The sequence below is a fragment of the Eurytemora carolleeae genome, unplaced genomic scaffold (assembly GCF_000591075.1).
Source record: "Eurytemora carolleeae unplaced genomic scaffold, Eaff_2.0 scaffold93, whole genome shotgun sequence".
NCBI lineage: Eukaryota > Metazoa > Arthropoda > Copepoda > Calanoida > Temoridae > Eurytemora > Eurytemora carolleeae.
Window position 1 is genome coordinate 65,580 of NW_019396929.1, and position 25,078 is coordinate 90,657.

General features: G+C 32.6%; 1 protein-coding gene across 1 annotated transcript; it reads left to right on the forward strand.

Moving 5' to 3' along the window:
• The first annotated feature begins 17,229 nt into the window (after nt 1-17,229).
• On the forward strand, nt 17,230-19,251 carry LOC111710234 (homeobox protein XHOX-7.1). The gene is made up of 2 exons (XM_023484298.1): nt 17,230-17,830; nt 18,528-19,251. Exons 1-2 carry the CDS (start codon nt 17,430-17,432, stop codon nt 18,922-18,924), a joined length of 798 nt encoding a protein of 265 aa, XP_023340066.1. The 5' UTR covers nt 17,230-17,429; the 3' UTR covers nt 18,925-19,251.
• The last annotated feature ends 5,827 nt before the right edge of the window (nt 19,252-25,078 follow it).

The following is a 25,078-nucleotide window of genomic DNA, read 5'->3' on the forward strand; positions in this document are numbered from 1 at the left end:
ATGTTCCAGGAGTATCAATTCAAATAAAACTTGTAGAGTTAAGGCATTTCCATGCCTCCAAGTGAATTTTAATCATTTTTGAAGGTTAAAAAGTTGGATTTGTATTTGCTTTCTTAATATTTTTGTTTGCTCTGTAAATTAATGCTGGGATATATCTCTCTGTAGAACTTTTATGTCCTCCAAGATAATCCAATTCTTTCGGTTCGGACCCAATTTCCTAAATTGATTTTCGTTTAAATATCAATTAAAGGCGGGGATACAGGGTTCAAGAGTTTCTGGGTTCTAGCCATAGAGCTATAGTGCTACAAGAGGGAGGATTAAACTTAATATTTTCATAGAGCTTTAGCACGACAGGAGGAGGATTAAACTTAATATTTTCATAGAGGTACAGTGCTACAAGAGGAAGGATTAAACTTAATATTTACATAGAGCTATAGCACGACAGGAGGAGGATTAAACTTAATATTTACATAGAGGTATAGTGCTACAAGAGGGAGGATTAAACTTAATATTTTCATAGAGGTATAGTGCTACAAGAGGGAGGATTAAACTTAATATTTTCATAGAGCTATAGCACGACAGGAGGAGGATTAAACTTAATATTTTCATAGAGGTACAGTGCTACAAGAGGAAGGATTAAACTTAATATTTTCATAGAGGTATAGTGCTACAAGAGGAAGGATTAAACTTAATATTTTCATAGAGGTATAGCACGACAGGAGGATTAAACTTAATATTTTCATAGAGGTATAGCACGACAGGAGGAGGATTAAACTTAATATTTTCATAGAGCTAAAGTGCTACAAGAGGGAGGATTAAACTTAATAAAGGTTGGCAATGTCGACCTATGATTCTACAGTATTTTTTAGACTATCATCCTATATTACTTACTCTATAGTCCTGTAGTGAATACCACAATATACTTATCTTATATTACTTACTTATGATCCTGTAATAAATACTTCTATTTATTCCTCTTATATTACTTACTCTATGGTCCTGTTGTGCATACTTCTATTTATTTCTCTTACATTACTTACTTTATGATCCTGCAGTAAATACTTCTATTTATTCCACTTATATTAATTACTCTATGGGCCTGTTGTGTATAACTCAATTTATACTTAATCCTGCGGTGCCCTAACTCCCCCACTGTAAGGGATATCTCTGTATAATACTTAATCTATGATCCTGCGGTGCCCTAACTCCCCCACTGTAAGGGATATCTCTGTATAATACTTAATCTATGATCCTGCGGTGCCCTAGCTCCCTCAATATAAGAGATATCACTGTTTAATACTTACTCTATGATCCTGAGGTACCCTAGCTTCCCCAAAATAAGGGAAATATCTGCTTAATACTTACTCTATGATCCTGCGGTACCCTAGCTCCCCCAATATAAGGGAAATATCTGCTTAATACTTACTCTATGATCCTGCGGTACCCTAGCTCCCCCAATATAAGGATATCTTTCACATCTCTCAACCCTTAATCTAGTTTAGGGTGGTCCTGGGTCCTTTATAAACCATTAATTAAATATTTAAACCATTTCTCAGATAACTGGAATTCAGGCTCGGTTAAATTAGGATTATGTAATTTTTTGTTTGTTTTTATTACTTGTCATAAGGCGTTTGTTTAATTTTCCTGATCTTCTTGTTCTTCGTGTTCTTCTTGTTCTTTGTGTTCTTCTTGTTCTTCTTGTTCTTCTTATTTTTCTTGTTCTTCTTGTTCTTCTTGTTCTTCTTGTTCTTCTTGTTCTTTTTGTTATTAGTATTATTATTATTCTTATTCTTCTCGTTCTTTTGGTTATTCTTATTCTGGAACAAGAATAATTTTTTTTTTGTTTTTCTAGGTTTTCTTGTTCTTTTTATTCTTGTTTTTTTGTTCTTTTTGTTCTTCATGTTGTTCTTCTTGAACTTGTTGTACTTACAGCTTTAAAGGACTAATTTGCAAAATTTGAATTTAAATATTTAAAAGAAAAACATAAAAACAATTTTAAACATTCAGCAAATTAGGAAAATGAAGATTTTTTATTTTATTTTAAAATGAACCCATCCAACTAGAGAAGAAGTATGCTTATTATACATGTATATGTAGATATATGATCTGGGGCAAAATAGATTTGTGAAAATAAAGCCTTCTTCTCAAATACTCAAATTAATTCTCAAATATATTTAAACATATTTAAAGAAATGTGACACGTTTATCCATCTGTGGTGATTATACATAAATATATCTATATATCTCTATATATCTATACATATCTATATCTATATATATATATATATATATATATATACGTACTCAATATGAAGCGTCACCATGTTTTAACACATCAGCAAAAACACGAGAAATTTGATAATTTTGGGACGGACGGGATCGAGAAGGTTTGGGATTACAATTTAAAAAGGAAATAATCATTAAAAATCAATAGGAATACTTTTTAAAATGAAAATGTTAGTATTTCTTGATCTTCACATTTCATAATATAAGAAAGAAATATTATTTAATAATGTTTTTGGTCACCACAATTGCAACGCTTTATTTATTTAAAACTTTAGAGTTAAATCCTCTTTCAAAAACTCCCCCCCGGCCCCCTTTACCTCCCCTCTTCCATCCCACTCAGCCTCCTGGACACCCTAGTTTCACCCGTCCATTAGGATTTTTATCCAATAAAACACAAGCGCGATTTTTTGACCAATAGCGATAGTGTGCTATCTATCTATCTTCAGCGGTAAATGGCGCCAGTGAATTTATCTATCTATCTTCTTGTATCTAATAGTAATGCTGTAGTAATCATATAACTTATATATTAATTATGATAAAGCTAGTAAATATATATAATGTAAAAATAGATAATAATTAATAAATAAATGAAAATGATAAGGATTATATTATAAAAATATGATAGTGAGTATAACAATACTGGTAAAAATAATAAAAAAAACATAATAATGATAATTTGATAATAATGATGATATTTAAATTAATGATAAAACTATTAACAATATTACTGCTATCATAAGAATAACTTTTTATAGATTCTTATAATTATCATGTAAATGATGTTAATGAGATTGTAAGCTGATATTTGATTAATGTTTAATTAATTAATGTTTAAATTGAATCGTCAATTAATCCGCTGATTTCGTGATGAGCTTGCAAACCCAGGTTCTGGAAATGCTTGCAATGCAGATATAATCATATTAGAATTAGAAAATATAGAAACAACAATTATAGAGATGAACTAAGCTGGTTTTCATAGATTTTTGTATTTTAATGTTTTTTTTTAACATTTATTTAAATACCTAATAAAAAGTTAAATTTTCTTCATAAAATGAAGAAAATATTTCAGCCGTCATTTTTATTTAAATTTTCAATTTTGGTTTTAAATGTTTAGTGTTCCCGTGAATATTTCTATTTACTGAAAGCGGCGATTGATGGATTCATATCTCTAATTGGATAATGAGATAGATAGAAAAATAGATGTTACCATCTATACTATTTCGATTGGCTCAGAATAGACAACAAACACATGAGTGAACCCTGATTGGATCAGGCACTAATGGACTCAGCATACAGTGTATAGTACCTGAATATGTCCAGCTGATACCTAGTCCGGCGTGTCCAAAGTGTGCCTGGAAAGAGGCGTTGCGACACTTCAAAGTCGATCCGATCTTGAAACTTTTATTGACAATTTGAATCGATGTGAATGTGTTTTAAAATGTTCATCTGTTATAGAAAAAAGTTTTCAGATCTGGTATTTAAAAAGTTTTCAGATCTGGTATTAAAAAAGTTTTCAGATCTGGTATTTAAAAAAGTTTTCAGATCTGGTATTAAAAAAAAAGCCAATTTAAAATAATTAATTTTTCAAATAATGTTTTATGACATGTCAGGTGTCCAACTAAACCTAATCCTGCGTGGTCTATTTACAGTGGCCAAGTACTCTGCAATCCGTAAACTTGTCAGAAGCTTAATTAGGACACACACACACACACCCTGACATACACACACACAACTATTTAAACTTGAAATTTAGGCAAATTTGCTTCAAGACAAATCCAGTTGACGACAAACACAAGAATGGTGAAAAAATTTGCTATGGCCGAGTTATTTAAGAAATCTACTAATAGGAGGCTGACGAAAGGACAACAACAGCACTTTCCGTCTTAAAAACTTTAAAGGTGGCGGCTGCAGGGGGAAACGCCCCCCTGGAAAAAATTAGGGCGCAAAGAGAGACTCACGTTCAACTGAAGTAAATTGCAATTAAGATTAAATTTCGATCATAACTTGTATATTAAGATTCAAAGGAAAGTAAGTACTAGTGATATGAATTGTGAGATTAAAACCGAAATACGCTCGAATTTCTCTAAAAAAAATTAGCCGAAATGAGTAAAATAAATTCAATTTTTAAATTTAAAAATATACATATATATACATGTATGTATTTAAAGTAAAAGATGTGTAAAGAAAATCGTGTTTAAATTGTCGAAGATGGTTTTAACTGTTAATTAAGAAAAGTTTAACCCCGTTCAATATATCTCACACTGTGTTCAATATATAGATTTGGCAGCACGTTGTAATTATACCTATATATACAGACAACAAAGGCAATATAGACATAAAGAATTCATGGCGCTTTTTTACCCTTTTTATATATTCCATCAGTTTTGGACAACATTTTTCAACTTTAAAGTGATTTCAAGTGACCGGCCCTCCATGCAAAGATGGCAATACGCAATTCACAACGGTACCCTTGAATGGTTTAGAATTAACTAACGGAAGGGCCCTGCGTTGCCCGTGAGATTCGAAAAAAACTTTATTGGAAAAAAGGAATTTTGAAAAAAATCTACTATCTTAGCCTATATTACCCCCATGATACCCATGGGTTCCCTTAAAAATAACTATAGCTGACATATAAATATACTAGCCTTATAAGGCGCTTCGCGCCCATCTTCTAAATTAATTGTGAACATGTTCTCTTTGTGTACATCGTAAAACAAAACAAAAATAATTCGCGGATTTTCACAAAAAATTTCGTGGATTTTCAAAATTTTCAAAAATATAATGAAGATCGAATTTTGATGGAGACAAATATTTGAAATTTTGATCATTCATAAACCTTCCGTCACGTGAGGTCCCACAAAAAATTTGGGCCCGATCGGTTCAGCCGTTTTGACGTTTATTGGATACAAACAAACAAACAGACAAACAGACACCCAGACAGACAAGCCAAATTTATATATAGATAAATATCAATATAAATATCAATATATATGTTAATATACCTATCAATATAAATACCAATATAAATATCAATGTAAATATCAATATAAAATTAACTGAGCTACAAGAGCTAATATATACATTGAAAAAAGGGAACGAGCCCTTCATTGTAAATTGTAGATAAATTTATACTTTGGATTTACAGGATATGTCACGATTAAGTACAAAATATTACTAAATGTAATATCCGGAAGGGAGGAGGGGAGGGTTATAGGGCGGGGAAGAGGGAAAGATCATCATTGTTTTGAAATTATCGGAAATTAAATTATTAGAAATATTGTCACGAGCCATAGAAACCAGGGGAACCAGGGGAACTAGGGGAACCAGGGGAACCAGGGGAACCAGGGGAACCAGGGGAACAAGCGGAACCAGCGGAACCAGCGGAACCAGGGGAACCAGGGAACTATGGGAACCAGGAGAATCAGAGGAACCAGCGGAACCAGCGGAACCAGCGGAACCAGCGGAACCAGGGGAACCAGGGGAACCAGGGGAACCAGGGGAAGCAGGGGAACAAGGAGAACCAGGGAAACCAGTGGAACCAGGGAAACCAGGGAACTATGGGAACCAGGTAAACCAGGGGAACCAGGGAGCCAGGGAAACCAGGGGAACCAGAAGAACTAGCGGAACCAGGAGAACCAGGGAAACCAGGGGAACCAGGGGAGCCAGGAGAACTAGCGGAACCAGGGGAACCAGGGAAACCAGGGGAACTAGAGGAAACAGGAGAACCAGGGGAACCAGGAGAACCAGAAGAACCAGAGAAACCAGGGGAACTAGGGAAACCAGGGAATTATGGGAACCAGGGGAACTAGAGGAACCAGGAGAACTAGAGGAACCAGGAGAACAAAGGGAACCAGGGGAACCAGGAGAACTAGGGTAACAGGGGAATTAGGGGAACCAGGGGAACCAGGGGTTTTATTTCACTGTTCAAGGTATAACATGCAAGGTCTATCTGATTGTTTTAGCTTTATAAATCGAATCAATAATTAAAACACTATTAATTCAAGCAGAAGTTTAATTATGAATATAAAATAATTTAACTTTTATAATTTGTTCTTTGTAATTATGATGTATAAACATTACATGCGTGAAACAAGCTGCAATTATATTATTAATTATTAATGATTCAGAGAAAATCTAATATTTATATGAACAGAACAACTTTACAGTATTTTTACTTTGCTATATCACAAACTGTTAAAGGGACTGTAAAGTATAAACACAATTTAAAGTAACCTTACATTTGCACACTGGGCGTGTTTGATTCACACCGGTAGCTTTCAAACCTTTGTTTGATAAAGGATTGGTGGATATCAGGATTAATGGTTAATCCTCTCTTTTTGCTAATCTCGAGACTAACAAAATCTCGAGATTAAATATTTAGATCAACAAATTCTTGGAAATTTAATAAAACATTAAATGACAGCGCCAGATTTTTTCGTTTTCTTGACTGAAAGGGCCTTCACTTAATTTCTCATCCATTTATTTATCAATACATTAGTTAAAATTAGTTAATTAGTTAGTCAAACGTATTATTAAATATTTTTCTTCACCGATTAGTTTACAAAATGGCCGACAACAAATTCTTTAGGTTTTTATATTTTATATTCTTGCCCTCTCATTGGAGAAAACAATGTAGGGATATCTAAAAAGTGAGAAAAAGAGTGGATTAAAGGGAGTGTTCGCGAAAAATGAAAGGGGGTATAGGCTTAGTGCGATAAAAAAGCGCTTTTGATCGCTACTAATCTTACTTCTATCAGTTGCGTCTATAAGGAGAAAATTGTTAAAGACGTCTCATACCGAATAACTTAGCGGCCATACAAATTGAGAAAATTGTAAAACTTAGATTGTAAAAAATCAATTTAATTTCAAACAAATCATTCAGATATTACAACCTATAGTCATCGATTATCTTGTTTGTTTCTCTTGTCGCTTGCGCAACTATCTAATTATGCCGCATACCACTCACAATTTTCGAAATCCGTTGAAAACGTTTTCTAAAAAAAATAAAATATTATAAAATATAAACTATATACAAATGTGGCGAAAGATAATCGATGACTATAGGTTGTAATATCTATATGATTTGTTTGAAATTAAATTGATTTTTTACGGTCTAAGTCGTATGTTGCAATTTTCTCAATTTGTATGGCTGTTAAGTTATTTGGTATGAGACGTCTTTAACAATTTTCTCCTTATAGACGCAACAGATAGAAGTAAGATTAGCAGCGATCAAAAGCGCTTTTTTTATCACATTAAGCCTATACCCCCTTTCATTTTTCGCGAACACTCCCTTTAAGGACTAACATTAAAAGTTTCCTCAGTGGATATTCGGATTAAGCAGTCGGGGTTAAAGGTTCCATTCTAATCTTCCCAACTCAGGAGACCTCTGTATTGTAATAATATTAAATAATGTACTAAGGGGTGAGAAAGGTTTGAGATTAATCAGTAGAATCTTAATGATCAGCGTCCATTTTCTGTGAAAAGATTGGTCCCAGGGGGTTAAATATTATTATTATCATTAATAATAAGAATATTTATATTAAGGAAGGAAAATATTAACTCATATGTGATACACACACCTCTGGCCCTTTAGTAAAAGTAAATTCAACCTATGTGAAGCATAAAGTCTGACCGCGTCAACCTTGTTGCACCGGCTAGTCTTGTCCATAGAGCTGGGTACAGTACAAACTGGGACCGGAAAGGTTGACCCACCTCGTATATTCAAATGTACTACGGCTGCCCATGGATAATAAAGAAAACATTGCAAAATTGAATTTTAAGATAAATATTATAAAACATTAAAAATTACACTTCAAGTTAAAGGTCTGAATGTTTCAATTTTTAGACAAAAGTCATTGTTAGGAAAAAACCACCCCCCCGTCCCGTTTTGTATCGTATTGCACCGTGCACGCCATATTTTTGCAAAAAAATCAATGAAAAAAATAACGGAAGTTACGTTCAATCTGGTCACAGAAAGTTCAGGAATAAGAAAAAACTGTCTGAAAGGAATTGATTAATCGCCAAAAACTCTAATTGTCTAATCTTAACATCTTTGCAACCTGATGTCGGGGACTTTTGATATTTTTAATTTGGAATTCTGTTAAAAGATATAGGAATTAAACCATTAGAGTTTGAGTTTTAAAAACGAAAGAAACTTTTTTTTAAAGAAGAGCAATAGCTGAATTATTTTAAATAAATAAAAATAGAAATAAAAAAGTAAAAATCAATTTCATATTCTTACCTCTTTTAATTGAAAGAAATTGAGTTTTTGCCACAAACTCTGAACAACCCCCAATGTCGTAGACCTATATGAAATCCTTTGTTATTTCATTATTTCTTTCTTGATTATAACAACAAATCTGAATGGAAAGTTTATATAAAATCTCGGGTGTTGAAATTGCAAAATGAAAAATACATAGCCCTATTCCTTCTGAGCCGGCGATTTAAAAAATTCAAGAAAATACGACTCGGGTCTAAGCTGTTGTTGAGCCTTATTTAATTATGCCGCATACCACTCACAATTTTCGAAATCCGTTGAAAACGTTTTCTAAAAAAAATAAAATATTATAAAATATAAACTATATACAAATGTGGCGAAAGATAATCGATGACTATAGGTTGTAATATCAGAATGATTTGTTTGAAATTAAATTGATTTTGTACGGTCTAAGTCGTATGTTGCANCTTCCTGATCTAACCAATCGCACATCCTCAATTCTTTAAAAGTTAATTCATATTAAAAATCAAATCAAAGAGGGCCGACATAAACCCAACCACAATAATATCAAATTCATTTTTTTAAATTAAATTTTTTTCATTCGTTTAAAGGGACAGTTTGCATAATTTAAAGTGACCCTCCATGCAAGGATGGCAATACCTAATTAACAGCTTTGTCTAATCAAATATAAATTAGAACTCCATGTTGTGGTTTCTCTGCTTTTAAGAGAGAGTGGAGAAATTATCAGAATTAAACACTTTTTAAGTCAGAAAGGGTACCGTTGTAAATCGGGCATTGCTATCTTTGCATGAAGGGACACTTGAAATTACGCTTAAAGATTCTTTAACAATAACTTTTTTCTGTGAAACTTTTGAAAAAAAAGTTTTGAAAACTTAAAATCAAAATTTCTCTTTCATACTTTGATTGGAGTTTAACTTTCAACATTTAATGATTTGATAATCTTAAAATTTTTCATCCATTAACAGTTCATGTCAACATGTTTGTTTATCCATTTATAGTTCATGTCAACATGTTTGTTCATCCGTTTATTGTTCATGTCGACAAGTTTGTTCATCCATTTTATAGTTCATGTCAACATGTTTGTTCATCCATTTATAGTTCATGTCGACATGTTTGTTTATCCATTTATAGTTCATGTCAAAATGTTTGTTCATCAATAATATAGTTCATGTCGACATGTTTGTTCTTCCATTTATAGTTCATGTCGACATGTTTGTTCATCCATTTTATAGTTCATGTCAACATGTGTATTCTTCCATATATAGTACATGTCGACATGTTTGTTCATCTATTTTATAGTTCATTTCAAAATGTTTATTCTTCCATATATAGTTCATGTCGACATGTTTGTTCATCCATATATAGTTCATGCCAACATGTTTGTTCATCCATATATAGTTCATGTCGACATGTTTGTTCTTCCATATATAGTTCATGCCAACATGTTTGTTCATCAATATATAGTTCATGTCAACATGTTTGTTCATCCATATATAGTTCATGTCAACATGTTTGTTCATCCATATAAAGTTCATGTCGACATGTTTCTTCACAGATTTACAAGCTAAACCTTGGTCTGGGACTGGGTGTCAATTAGTTTACTTCTCTAATTCCTGATTCGTTTTGTTCTGAATTTTACCGTTAAGTAGCTTGTTAATCAGACGCCGAAGGCTCATTGCATTCTTTAGAAAAACTGCATAGAAGCCTTCTTTATTCTTTTACAGGGGTGAATATATGCTTAATATAGACAAACAGTTATTGTTTTGATTAATTAAATCAACGGAAAAATCCACTTTTTTTGTCGAAAATTTAGAAATAAGTATGACAATATTTACCCTCAAAAAGTGAATTCAATTTTTTGCCCCCCAATCCGATTATTAAGAAGAGGGTCGTGATTGTTTAGGTTCTCTAGCTTTTGTTTATAAATATCTCAAAGTGTTAAATCTCAATTTCATCAAAAAAACGTGTTCAACTGCAGTTCACGGATTGTGAACTTGATATGAGATTGTCTAGTAGTCTAGGTTGTCTAGTAGTTCATAGGTTGTCTTCGCAGTAAGCTAGGTTTTCTAGTAGTCTATAGGTTGTATTTGCAGTAAGCTGGGTTGACTAGTAGTCTAGTACTTGTTTAGTAGTCTAGATTGTGTTGTAGTCTAGATTGTCTAGTAGTCTAGATTGTCAAGCAGTCTAGATTGTCTAGTAGTCTAGATTGTCTAGTAGTCTAGATTGCCTGACAAAAGTCTAGATTGTCTAGTAGTCTAGATTGTCTAGTAGTCTAGATTGTCTAACAATAGTCTAGGTTGTCTAGTAGTCTAGTTTGTCTAGTAGTCTAGATTGTCTAGTAGTCTAGATTGCCTAATAGTCTAGATTGTCTAGCAGTCTAGATTTTCTAGTAGTCTAGATTGTCTAGTAGTCTAGATTTTCTAGCAGTCTAGATTGTCTTTTAGTCTAGATTGTCTAATAGTCTAGATTGTCTCGCAGTCTAAATTGTCTAATAGTCTAGATTGTCTAGTAGTCTAGAATGTCTAGCGGTCTAGAATGTCTAATAGTCTAGATTGTCTAGTAGTCTAGATTGTCTAGTAGTCTAGATTGTCTAATAGTCTAGAATGTCTAGTAGTCTAGATTGTCTAGTAGTCTAGATATTTAGTTTAAATATCGTTTTTAAATTTATCGAAAGAATTTTTCTGATTTTGATTATCTTTGAATAATTAATAATTTTGTTGTCGCTGTTTATCTCTTTGTTTTAAACAGATTTCCAACCGGTTTTAGGTTTAAGCTTTGAGGTTATTTTCTTTAATGATCATCTCACACACATTTAACTTTAATTTCAAACTATGGTTCGAAAAGTTATTTTAAGATGAGATTAAATGAAATATGAGTCATACAATGTTTTTTAGTCTTCAAATTCCAAAAAAAAATTAGCAAAAAGGGCATTTCAAAAATGAAAAAGTATTTTTCATTCAGGTAAATAAATATACGAATGTATTTTTTTTTGTATCCTCTACAGTGTTTTTTAAAAGTCTTTCAAAGTAGTACAGGAATTTTTCCAATAGAACCAAGAAGCTTGACGGTACAAAACACATAAAAGTTATAATTTTTTTTTTATTTATTAATAAGTGCAAAAATAAGTTTATTTTCCTCTTTCGATAAAATGAAAAAAATACCTTTCATGACGTTTTTTTGCAATAAATCGTTCTTTTAATTTCAAGGATCTGTGACTAAACAATTTGGGCCTTAAATGAAAAAAGTATGGTCAGTAGGCAATTATAATAATACAATGAAAACGACTTTTTTATTTAAGTTTGATTGTTAACAAATATTTTTGAATTAAAAGTCTATAAGTAGTCAAAGAAAAGCTTTTTTAATTAACAGTTTTTTTTATTTTCCTGTATACCTATGCTGTTTAACAGCTATATATAAATAAAAATTGTAATTGAAAGTCGTCTTGATTGTATTGATAAAATCGCCTACCACTGTACGAGATGAAGGGATACTAGGTTTTTATAGGATTTTGTTCAAGACTCATTTTCTGTGATAATTTTAATTAATTTTCTGGCAAGTTAACAGTTTCATGACCACCATGTTATTATTAATTATTGTTATTTGGTCGGAAATAAACTAGTTCTTGTTTACAAACCACACTTCGCAATCAACCCTCAATTATTATGAAAAGTCAGAACAGGAAATTACAGTTGGGAAATTGAAAAATAGATTTAAAACGAGAAAAATACCTAAATGAAATAAAAAAAATATAAGAAATGAAAAGGGATAACAAAATTTTAAAATGTATCTATATTAATTCTAAAACTTTTTTTCCATCAGAAGAAAATTAAGACGGATATGCGGCACACTAATGGTAAAATTTTAATCTTAAAATCGAACATTTAGTTTGAAATTTTGAACAAAATGATAGGGTTTGGTTTAAAAGTGTATAACCGTAAATATAATGAGAATAGAAAATAATGAAAAGTGTTCTTTCAAAAATTTTAAATCAAAATAAATTATTTATATAGAGATGGATTTATGTTTATGGTTCAACATAAATAACAAAAGGAAAAAGTAAAAACTATAAAAAAAAAACTTGCAAGTATTTTTAACTATTTTCTGTGGCGTATTTAACCAACTATACAGGCGCCAACTGTCACAAGTTTGACGATAAAATTAAATGTTTGAACTAGAACTAGGGTTAGAAACTCAATATACATTATTTAACAATAAAATATTTAATCACGAAGGACATATTAGGATATTATTATAGAGCTCGGACAACGCTAGAAATAATTCTGGTAAAATATGCTTTTTGTTGCAATACAAATCAAATCAAATCATTTCTATAATTGTAAAATCGAAAAATGAAAGAAAAAAAGTTAATGAAACAATATTTTTTTAAGTGGTGGAATGAACTAAATTAATGATTGCGGCGTAATCGGAGGGGCAGTACTTCAGAACTTTTGTTTCAAGTATTTTTATGCATTTACAGTTAAAAGACTATAGTAGACCATTTTTCCTGTTTTTTGCCCTGTAAATGTAAAAAATTCTGTATAATCAGTCATTACATATAAATCAGCCACTTTATCAGCTCTGTATAAATCAGTTCTTTATCCTGGCAAAAACAATCCAACTATTCATTTCTTCTCTTTTTTCCAACTGTCCTTCTTGAATTAGCTCTTATATTTCATCTTGTTCTAGTCAGGGGGGATGGTAGTTAACTACCTACCCTGCTATTTAGCTTGAGTGTACTATTAAGACGGTTTACTGATAAAGAATGTTAGGAGCAAGGGTGTAATGCAAGGAAAGTCAACTTAAAGTTTTTTTTTAAGTTTGATAATTTATGTTATAAATTCCTATAACCAGAATATTTCATTGATTTTTTATTTGAAAGATGGATCCCATGTCAGGCTGTGACACCCCTACTCTTGTGTTTACATTAGACCCCAAAGAAATAACTTTCCTTGCATTAACCCTTGATCATCCCAAGCTATATACTATAACCTCTTTGGTTCTAGAAGCTAATATATTTCTAGCTAACAAACATACCTACTAGCTGTCAACACTTCTCGATGGTTCAAAAAAAACTGAATGATGTAAATTAAAACTGAATATAATATAAAAATTTTCTGAGAAAAACAATAATGTTGTTTACACCATTCATTTTGTAAAGAAATGGAGTCTTTGCCACAAACTCTGATTTTCTACTCCCTAAATCTTTGGAACCAATTGAAATAGAGTCAAACTATTCTGACTTATCTATATATAAATTTGGCTTGTCTGTCTGTCTGATTGTTTGTTTGTATCCAATAAACGTCAAAACGGATGAACCGATCGGGCCCAAATTTCTTGTGGGACATCTAGGGACCCCCGGGGAAGGTTTATGAAAAATCATAATTTCAAATATTTGTCTCCATCAAAATTCGATCGTCATTAAAATTGTAAAAATTTTGAAAATCCGCGAAATTTTTTGTGAAAATCCGCGAATTATTTTTGTTTTGTTTTACGATGTACACAAAGAGAACATGTTCACAACTAATTTAGAAGATGGGCGCGAACCACCCTAAAAGCCTAGAAAGAAGGGCGCGAAGCGCCTTGAATTTCTAGTAGATTAAATATAAATAACATAAGCTTGAAATATCAATTGAAATTCTGCGAGATAAATCATCTTTATTCCTCGCTGAAGGGGGGGGACTGAGCCTGCGATTTAAAAAACTTTAGGATTCAGGCTGCATCTTATTTTCCACAGAGTTGAGTTTAAAAAACCGGTTTAATATTCTGTTTGGCGGATTTTAATGGTAGGAATAGGCGCATTCCCAGTTTTTATGAGAACAAGACGCAACATTGAGCCTTATTCTCCACTAAAACCAACCAAGGTCGGACGTGTTCATTAATATATACGATATTCAACCTGTGATTAACCTCAACTTCATTTAAAGGAGCGAAGGATAATTTTGCTTAAAGGGACTGTAAGCGTAATTTCAAGTGACCTTCGAAGTAAATATGACGATTCCTTATTCTCGTCGGAACCCTTAAAAGCTTTGTTTGATCAAGTATGGGTTAGAGATTCATGTGTTTGTTTTTTTAAACTGTTTGCTTTCATTTGTGTGGGTTCTCTACAAAAGTGACTTGCGCAATTCACGTTTTTAAGAAACAATGGAGAAATTTACAGAAATACACACTTTTCGAGCCAAAAAAATGACGTTATCTTCCACAATTTTGATTAAATTAAGGCTTGAAGGGTACTGGTGTGAATCGGGCATTGACATATTTTATCCAACCTTTTTATAAAACATGTTTGCTCTTCGCAATCGGGCTATAGGGATAGTAGTTAGCTGCATCCACTAATAGTAAAATAATAGTAATATGAACAAGTAAAAAATTTTTTTACCATTTTTATGAACAACAAGACTGTCGTAAATGCCGTACTCTTAAAACTCTGAATCCGTCCAGATACAACTCGTAAAACGATCAATGTCCAGACCAATGGGTACGATCTCATAGGCTCTGATGTCAACACGGACATAAGCATGTAACTATCAATGCCTAACCAATGGGCACAATCTCATAGGCTCCCACGACAACAAGGACATAAGCACGCAACTATCAATGCCAAAACAATGGGCAAAATCTCATAGGCTCCAATGTCAACAAGAACATAAACACGTAATTATCAATGCCAAACCAATGGGCACAATATCTTAGGCTCCAATGTCAACAAGGACATAAGCACGTAACTATCAATGAAAACCAAATGGGCATGATATCATAGGCTTCAATGTCAACTCGGACACAAGCTTCATGTATTTACAAGATTATTGCAGACATATATAAGCGTAGTTAAGCTAATCACGATACAGGGTTTGACATATTTACAGACGTAGCTAGGCTAGGTTAATCGCATTAAAAGTTTTGCGTAGTTAATGATAAGAACATTTAGATTTACAGACAATGTACAATATAATATATCTAGGCTTGTTCATGTTAACAAATGAAAACATGAAAAAATGGTTAACAATCAGAAAAATTGACACGACAAAAATACTGTTAAGAATTACAAAAAAGCACTAAGTTGAAGATAGATAAGAACCAGAATAGCAGTTGATGAGCTATTGAGCTATCGGTAAGCCTGACTAGATATATTGTATTCTAGAAAGATAGATTGTTATAAAGGCTCGAGTTTTCATCTTTATTCAGTATTTTCACCTCATTTAGAGGACAATAGAGGAGGAGGATAAAATGTAGCTGTGTAGTGTAGTATGACCTCTGCTGAATGTATGCTCTGAAAAGAATATGAACAGTTTAAATTAAAGATCAGAATCATTTGTTCTGTTAATGAATAGCCAGGAGTGGTGAACAATACAGTTCGTTAATGAAATGCAACAAGAACAATCTCAAATATAATATTTCCAAATTGTTTATTTATCTGTTGACTGTCGAGCCGTCTAGTGCGGTACAATAGGGCTACGCCCTGTTAAATGGATTACAAAAATTCAACAAAAACAAAAAAGTGAGAACCTTAGATTCTTTTACGATTTTGTTTAAACTTTTGTATGTTAAAGTTTAAACTTTTGTATGTTAAAGAATTAAATAAAATTTTAATTTCCTTTTTCTTAAAGGGACTGACAACGGTAATTCATATTACCACCCTCTATTTATAGAGTGGGATATCTGGGAATCTGGAGTGTACACTATTGTACAGTGGTTACCTGAGCAAGAATATGAAAGATATCGTCGTTTTTTTATCTGTAAAATCTTACAGTTTCATTAAGGGAGTTGGTGAGATAAAACCAAAGGCCAAGGTGTTGCGACACTTTCAAAATTTGATGAATAATTTTCAGAGTTTTCTGATAGAATTCAGTGAAATCTCAGGAAGAGATAAATTCAAGTAAGAATTTCAGGCACTCTTCCCTTTAAGTTCCTATTGTTGCATCTCTGCTAAATTAAAAATACCTGTTTGCAGCTGGAGAACAGATTCTTTAAGTTTCTTAATATCCTTGAGCAAAAATATTATTTACTTCATATCATACAAAAAGATTAAATCTGTAAATCTTTAATTCGTATTCCGGTTATTTTAAAGAAATTGAGTCTCTGCCACAAACTCAAATTTTCTAATCCCTAAATCTTTTCAACCTGATGGTGTAAACCTTTCATATTTTATTATTAGATTATTTGATCTATTAGAATGCATAGTTTAAAATATCAAAGGTCTACGACTTTGGGTTGGAAAGATATAGAGATTAAAAAATCAAAGTTTGTGGCAAAGACTCCTTTTTAGGGTAAATAAATATGATAAGTTTAGAATATAACATAATGATTATTGTTTAGGACCATCCATGCATACAATTTTAATTCATGCACACCTATCTCCCTCCCCTCCCCCCTTCTCTCCCTTCTCTCCCCCCTACCATCTCCTAGATTTTCACACAATAGATAAACTTATAGGTCCCGGTATAGCCCAAGATAGATGGTTTCTTAATGTACACTATTCCCCCATATTTAGCATCACAAAAACTTTCATCTTGAGAAATCCCAATAAATCCAAATCCTATTACCACGCCAAAGCCTTATTGCCCCATTAGAGCGCACATCCTTTACTCCGGGTCCTGGCTGGGTACAGAAGCGGAGCTGCTAGGATTGGACGGAACCTTTACCGCTGCTGGAGAGAGACCGGGGCCGAGAATACAAGGTTTCAAGCTCTTATTCAGTTCTCTAGAGAATGCTTAGCAAACAAGGAGACTTATTATATCCAGATATTTAATAAGATATTTTTATATCATAGGATATCCTAGTTTTGTGTGTATAAGGATATATCTAAATTGGATTCATATCCATTGATATTAGTTACAAAATAAATTTAACGTCTAAATTTATCCGTCCTCAAACTGGGTTTCGAGTGACTAGCTAACATCTGCAAAGTATGATGGATTTGCAGGGTGAAAGAGGAGGAGGAGATGAAAAAACAAATGAAACCATAATTGAGAAAAAAAAACTTTCATTCAGCGTAGCTTCACTCTTAGAAAACAAGTTTATGTCCCCCGTTGTTCATCGTGATCACGATGAACAAGATGATGATGATCACGATGATGTTCATGACGAGAGTCGGGACGAGGATGAGGACGTTTCTGTAGACTCTGACTGTGATGATATAGATCCTGGAAATGAGGAGAGAGATGGAGCAGTGTCTCCGCCCTCCCTCCCTCGTCACCCCCTGGCGTACCCCCATCCCCTCCTCTCTCTCAGACAAGATACTCCAAACCAACCAAAATTCTTTAATATTTTCCCCCCTGGGATGAACGCCTTTAATCAAGCAATGTTTAGTTTACCATATCATACTCATTAGAAACTAGGTTGAGAGAATTTTCTCCATTCTAACGTGGTTTTCCAGCCCCCCCCCTCCCCCTCCCTTGAATCCAATTTGATTAAACCAAATCCCATTAAATTCATCGATGCAAAAGTTTTATTTTGTGGTTTTATTTAATTTGTCCTCGGTAAAGATTATAGCTAGGTATAATAAAATGATATTTGGCTAATTAAAGACCAAAATAAATGTTTAATTAGTGACTCCTTGTCTATCTAAGTGTCTAACTTTGATTCTGTTTTCGGTCTAATCGATTTTTTTATCATGATTAGTTCAAAAAGTTTTATTTGTTCAAACTTTGCGAAGTTTTCAGACTATTGCGCCAAAAGAAATTAAGCCAATTTTGCAAATTGCGAACTCACGGCTTCAATTTAATTTGTTTTGTGAAATTCAAATTATGTTTTCAATTAGGTTGTAACATTGATAAGTTAATAACATCATGCTATATATTATTTTCATGCATTGATATAAAACAATTTATAGATGTATTATATGCATATTTAGAGATAATTAAACCATTGTTTTATCTAGATATTCTCGCTTGAGAAATCATTAACCAGAGGTGTACACGAATACGCCCATAATTAACGCCCATAAATCAATTTTCTCAGAATTTCCTGAATTATGTTTATTTAATTATTCTAAAATGATTTTTTTTTCAGGAGTTATGAACGGGCCCCAAGTTCCTCTGAAATGTACCCTGAGAAAACATAAACCGAACCGGAAGCCCCGGACCCCCTTCACAACCCAGCAGTTGAACTCCTTGGAGAAGAAGTTCAGAGAGAAACAATATCTTTCCATAGCAGAGAGAGCAGAATTCTCTAATCATCTTAAACTTACAGAAACTCAAGTCAAAATTTGGTTCCAAAACAGAAGGGCAAAAACGAAGCGAATTGCAGAATCTGAAATGGAACGCCTACGTTTCGCCTCGGCGCCCATGATGCCACGCCCCTTTGGTATTCCTCCCTCTTTACTACCAGGGGCGCTGAATGTCTTTCATCAAATGAATCAATCTCATCTCATGAACCCATTTTCTCGAACCTCCCTGTCATAATCTAGTTTTTAACACCCCGGCTCCCAGTTAAATTTAAAGTTAAGAACAGTATTCCTTCTGATCGGAGAAAAAATGGGTTCTCCAGCTAGTTAATTAATTTCTGAATATGTTTAGTTTATGTGCTGTGGTCGCCATAATAAAGTGGAATATAAAGACGGCATAGAAATGAGATAAATAGTATGTATTGCTGTCATGGAGGGTAAAATTTTTGTATTTTATATTATTTTGGGGACCACTGTATACAATAATTTATTATTTGTCAGGTTTACAGAACCAAAGTGGTTGTGATACTATTTAAACATTATTGAATTAAATTCACTAAGAATTTTCTTTTATTCCAATGGACAGAGAGAGGAATTTTGAGCAGACAAAAAGATACAGACAGAACTTTGAGCAGATAAATAGATACAGACAGATCCTTGAGCAGACAAATAGATACAGACAGAACTTTGAGCAGATAAATAGATACAGACAGATATTTGAGCAGATAAATAGAAACAGACAGATCCTTGAGCAGACAAATAGATACAGACAGAACTTTGAGCAAACAAATAGATTCAGACAGATCTTTGAGCAGACAAATAGATACAGACAGATATTTGAGCAGACAAATAAATACAGACAGAACTTTGAGCATACAAATAGATACAGACAGATCTTTGCGGCATTAAGATGTAGTTAAACTAACCTGAGCTTATTCAACTTATTCTAAAGTGCATTAAAGACTTATCCACAAAGAATAAGCCACTAGTGGCGACCTTAACCTAATAAGATATGACGATCAGAGGGTTGAATTTAAGCTTTCCACTTAAATATTGCAGAGAAAAGACAGAAAGAGACATAAAAAGTAAAGACTGTAGGTCCTATAGGTCTAACAACATAAAGGATATGTGAGGACTATGTAATGTATATAAACCAGTTAGGATAACCCTGGGCTAGAAATACAATAAAGAATATCTTGTATCATTGAGGAAGGAGGAGGGATGGAGAAGGGAAAGAAGGTAGAGACGATGAAGGTATGAGGAATGAGAAGAAGAAAAAAATGAAATTATAAAGATTGAGAGTTTAAAAAAAGTAGAATATAAAGAAAAGAGAATAAGGAAAAAGGACGCAAGGATAATAATTTCTGAAATTATGATAATGACATAAAAATCTATAAAGAAAAGAGTCAATCCATATTTACATCTATACCTTCTTTTTATGCATGCAAAATTTTCGGAGCTTTAAAAAATTTCGTCCAGATGTTTTTTATTATAAAATAAACCCCAAACTGTCTGAACCTAAATGAAAATCTTCCCGTAACTTTGAAAGCACTAAAACATCAGACCTCAATTCGGAAATTTCCAGAAATATTTTGTGACTATTGTTTCAAGAGTTCTACTTGTAAAATCTAAATAAAAGCCGCAATACTTAAAAGATCAAATCGTCCAGGGACACCCTGTATATTTGAAAACTGAATCGGAATAAGCTTGGTTCAATGTGCCCCCCCTCCATATTTTAAAGGTGTTATACTTTAAGTGTGTTATACTTTCAAAGAGAAATATTTAAGGAATTTTTCTACAATTCAAAATAAGAAATCTCAAATCATATAAATTTATCTGAAATGTATTCGTATTCATAGGTTTGAATGGGGATATATGGAACATACGAAAATTTGACTTTTAGTTGAGAGTTATTAATCTATTTCAGTGTTAATATGTATTTAGGAGCCTTGCATCAAAAAAAAAAACAATTTTAAGATTCACTTACGGTAGGGTTTCATTAATCTGGTTTTAAAGAAAAATTAGATAAATTGCTTCTTTTATTTAGAACCAGACTCTTCAGTCGTCAGGAATTGAAAGAAACCAGGCAAGCCAAAACTTTGTTATTGTGTTTATTCTAAAGTAACGAAAGGATGCCGTTATGATGGTATCGTTAAAGTAAATCTGATAAATTAACGAAAGGATGCCGTATCGTTAAAGTAAATCAAATAAATTAACTTAAGGATGCCGAATCGTTAAAGTAAATGTAATAAATAAACAAAAGGATGCCGTTATGATGGTATCGTTAAAGTAAATGTAATAAATTAACGAAAGGATGCCGTTATGATGGTATCGTTAAAGTAAATCTAATAAATTAACGAAAGGATGCCGAATCGTTTAACTAAATGCAATAATTAACGAAAGGATGCCGTTATGATGGTATCGTTAAAGTAAATCTAATAAATTAAATAAGAGTTTCTCAAGTTTTGATTTTACATTCAAATACGAGAAAGAAAGTTACATATTATACATGATAAACATAATATACATAATATATAAAATTTAAACATTTTTCTTCTTCTCAAAAAGCTCTCCAAGATGAAAAGATTTTAATTTACCGTGAAATTTGTTTTAATTAGACGTGTTACATTAAATAAAGTTGTTCGAAATTTATATTTGGACTTTTTTAACAAATCTTACCTTTTTTAACAAATCTTACCTTTAGTTAGATTTTTTCTTATTAAAAGGAAATATTGTTTTAGAAAGAAATCCTGATTATTTTTCTTTCATACTTAAGATAGATCGATTTCTGGTATGACAGAATGTAAATCTGATTTCTGGTATGACAGAACGTGAATCTGATTTCTGGTATGACAGAACGTAAATCTGATTTCTGGTATGACAGAACGTAAATCTTTTGTAAACATGTTCTGCTCTGAGAATTACATTCTGCTTTACTTTTTGCTTTGTACTAATTTGTTTTTCCTGGAGTAAATTTGCCTCATTTAGTTTCAACTTTTAGACTTTCATGTTGTTTGTTTATTTTGTGTGTTCCAGTTGATCCAGAGGTACTTGGCATCCGGAGCGCTTTGCGCCACTTTTACACTCTTTCTTCGTTAATTACAGGAACCGTTCACTTATTTGGGTATTTTAAGGGTAAACTAAATTTTCTTAATTTTCAAAGATAACTGTGGCCGGAGAAAAAGTCAATTTATCGTTAAGAACTCCGGCCACATGTTTCTTTGGAAATAAAGACTAATGCCAAGGAATAACTAATATGCTTTTAATTTTACACTGAAATTGCCAAAATAAGTGAGCAGTCCCTTTAAAATATATTGCCTTGACTTTATTCTTCAAATTTTCCTGTTTTCATTTGCGAATCTTTTAATTCTGACAGGACATAATAAACCTTTTCGTAAAATATAAAAATACTCAGTGTAACTGACACACTGGTTTGTTTATAAGATGCTGTACACTTTTTGCTTACGGAAAATTTAGCAAAGTTTATGGACAAATTTTTTAATGTGTGCACAGAAAAACACACCAGAGGCCAAAACTTAAGACAGGGTATCGTTATGAAAACCAGTTTTGGAACCCGGGTTTCACAAATGGGTTTACCCAGTTTTGTAGGTATCGATAGTTTTGTTTTGAAATATTATTTTATTTAATCCTTTATATCTTACCATTTTTATCAAATCTCTTAAATCAAAATCTACACAAATAATAAGACCCCAAAAAGGAAACTCGGAAGTTTCGTTCAACGATACTCTTTTAAATTTCAGGCTCAGGAACTTCCATATCTTTGTTTGAAAAAAGTGTACTGAGGTTTCTGAGTCTGAAACTCAAAACAGAGTATCGTCATGAAACTTAGTATCGAACACATTTAATTTGTTTTATATGTAACTAGTATTATGGACATGTTTGTGTTTGTCGGAATGTGTGTGTTTGTGTGTGTGACTATATAGTCCCTTTACAATAATAATCCAGTGAGTATTGTTGGGTGATATCATTCTATACAAAGCAGTGTCAGACTACAATACACTCACTAAATTTCATTTACACCACCTGGACCAGGCAAACTAAAAGTCGACTGAACAGAAACATAATACAGTGATAACCAGAAAACTCTAAAAAGACGACTGTCAGAATCAAGTTATAACTATAAAAAGACAAATGATCACGAGACACATCAATTGTGCAATAAAAGCAGACTTATTCGACTAAATTAGGGATTTAAGAACAATTTACATTTAAAAATACAAAATTAAGTATTGCAAAATTAATTAATTAATACACTTAAGTATTACTATAATGTCGTTTTCCAATTCCATCGTTTTCTGGTTATCACTGTACAATCCAAAATCCTACAGTGAGGAACAGAAAACTGTGGAATTGGAAGACGCATTTAAAGAAATATTTTTGGTGTTGTTACAGCGCAAATATTCTATAATATTATTATCGAGTAAAGCCACGTTAAACTAAAATAATTTGCAGATCTGATTGAAATCTTATACTTGTTCAAGCATAACTCGTTAATTTCCTAGAGAACGATTTTTGGACCCCTCAAAGTCCACCCCACCGCTCCTATCAAATTTTGTATATGGATCTTAAATGTAAGACATGTGGCCACAGCGCTCGGCCCCTAGCCTGTCCTACCAGCAGCACTCGGCCCAGAAAGCGTCTTAACTTAACCTAACCCGTGGCCGCAGTACTCGGCCCCCTAGCCTGTCCTAACCGCAGCGCTCGGCCCAGAAAGTGTTTTAACCTAACCTAACCCTAAATAAATAATAATAATTTAATTGAAAATTGTTGAAAAAGTGGTCATATACAAAATTGATAGGGCCGACTTTGAAGTGTCGCAACACCTTTGACTTTGATTTTGGCGTGAGAGCTTTCAACCTTTAAATCACAGTGCATGCACAATTGCTGTATATCATGTTATTGGACTATCTTAAATTTAAAAAAGGTCTAAAAGTCATGGAATTGTGCAGTGTACACAGATTCATTTTATTTACCAAACTACTGGTCAAACTAAACATAAAAAAACATCAAATACTCATAAATTGACTATATGTCGTCTTCCTATGACACAGTTTTTTGGGTCGCACTAGCGGCGGAAATAAATCTGATGAAATTTTAATAGAAAAAAACTTTGCGTAAATAGTTTGAAAAGAATGTTAAATTGAAATAGAAATAGAATATTGGTTTCTCTTCTCATTTTGGATATATTTTTTATTACAGCCACAGACCTATGCTGTAACTATATTTTGGATATATTTTTTCTTAGAAACACAGACCTATGCTGTAACTATATTTTTTATATATTTTTTCTTAGAAACACAGACCTATGCTGTAACTATATTTTGGATATATTTTTTCTTAGAAACACAGACCTATGCTGTAACTTTATTTTGGATATATCTTTAAAATATTTTTCTTAGAGCCACAGAACTATGCTGTAACTTTATCCCTTCAATTTTGTAATTCCTGCAGGTTATGACCACCATGGAAAAGAGGAATCAAATGAATTCGTAGATCTGGATAAGGATAAGATCAAGGATAAGATCAAGATCAATGCTTGATCAAAAAGTTCTCAAATTGACTCTGAGTATTTTGGTTTGCCAGAAGTAAAAAGGAAAAATGAAAAAAAAAGAACGGTGAGCTCAAAAAATCAAAAAAAACTTCAAATTTTCGGCGATTTCCGGCCTTCGTCTTCTTCTATCCCTGAGTTTGAAATGATCCTAGATCTGACAATAATACACTGCTAATTCTAAAAAGATTTCCTACTTTTTACAAGGTAAACGCACCGAACCCAGGGCACATACAATACCAAGCGCAGCATGAAGTCAATTTCAAAAATGCTAAGTACTCTTCCCCCCCTGTCCAACCCCCCAACCCCTGTAGATTTATGTATCTGTGATTGAGTCTTTATTTTCATCTTTTAAAAATGTTCTTTTGCTGCCATTCATGATGAAATAACATTCATGATAGAGTTACATTTTATTATCATCCTACTTTATCAAAATAGTTTGTCTCACGTTTAAAACCAGTCTCACTTCATACCATACCCCAACCACACTTAGATCCAGACAGCTATTAAAAGTTTGATTTTTCCTCACTAACTACCTTTTGTAGCTTTAGAACTACAAAGCACTTGTTTATGACTTCAGTCATTGGCGAAATTTTTATTATTACAGATTTATTACGTACACAAAGGTAAAATGGTACAATATGATAAGACAAAAAAAAGAATAAAGTATAATATATAAATATAGTTTCTAGTCGGAACATAAAAAGCTGATCATTGATCATTGATTCTTTGCGTGAGAGCATGCAACCTTTTGATCAATGTGACCCATGCTAACTTTTAAGCGTTTTTGAAAAGAAGGGGTTTCTTTTTGCCTTTATTTCAA

Bases quoted from the DNA above. Each gene is read 5' to 3' on its own strand.
- LOC111710234 (XM_023484298.1), top strand. From the start codon at position 17,430: ATGATGGATTTGCAGGGTGAAAGAGGAGGAGGAGATGAAAAAACAAAT. The intron at 17,831-18,527 runs TTTACCATATCA...AATGATTTTTTT, and splicing joins TTTAATCAAGCAATGTTTAG to TTCAGGAGTTATGAACGGGC.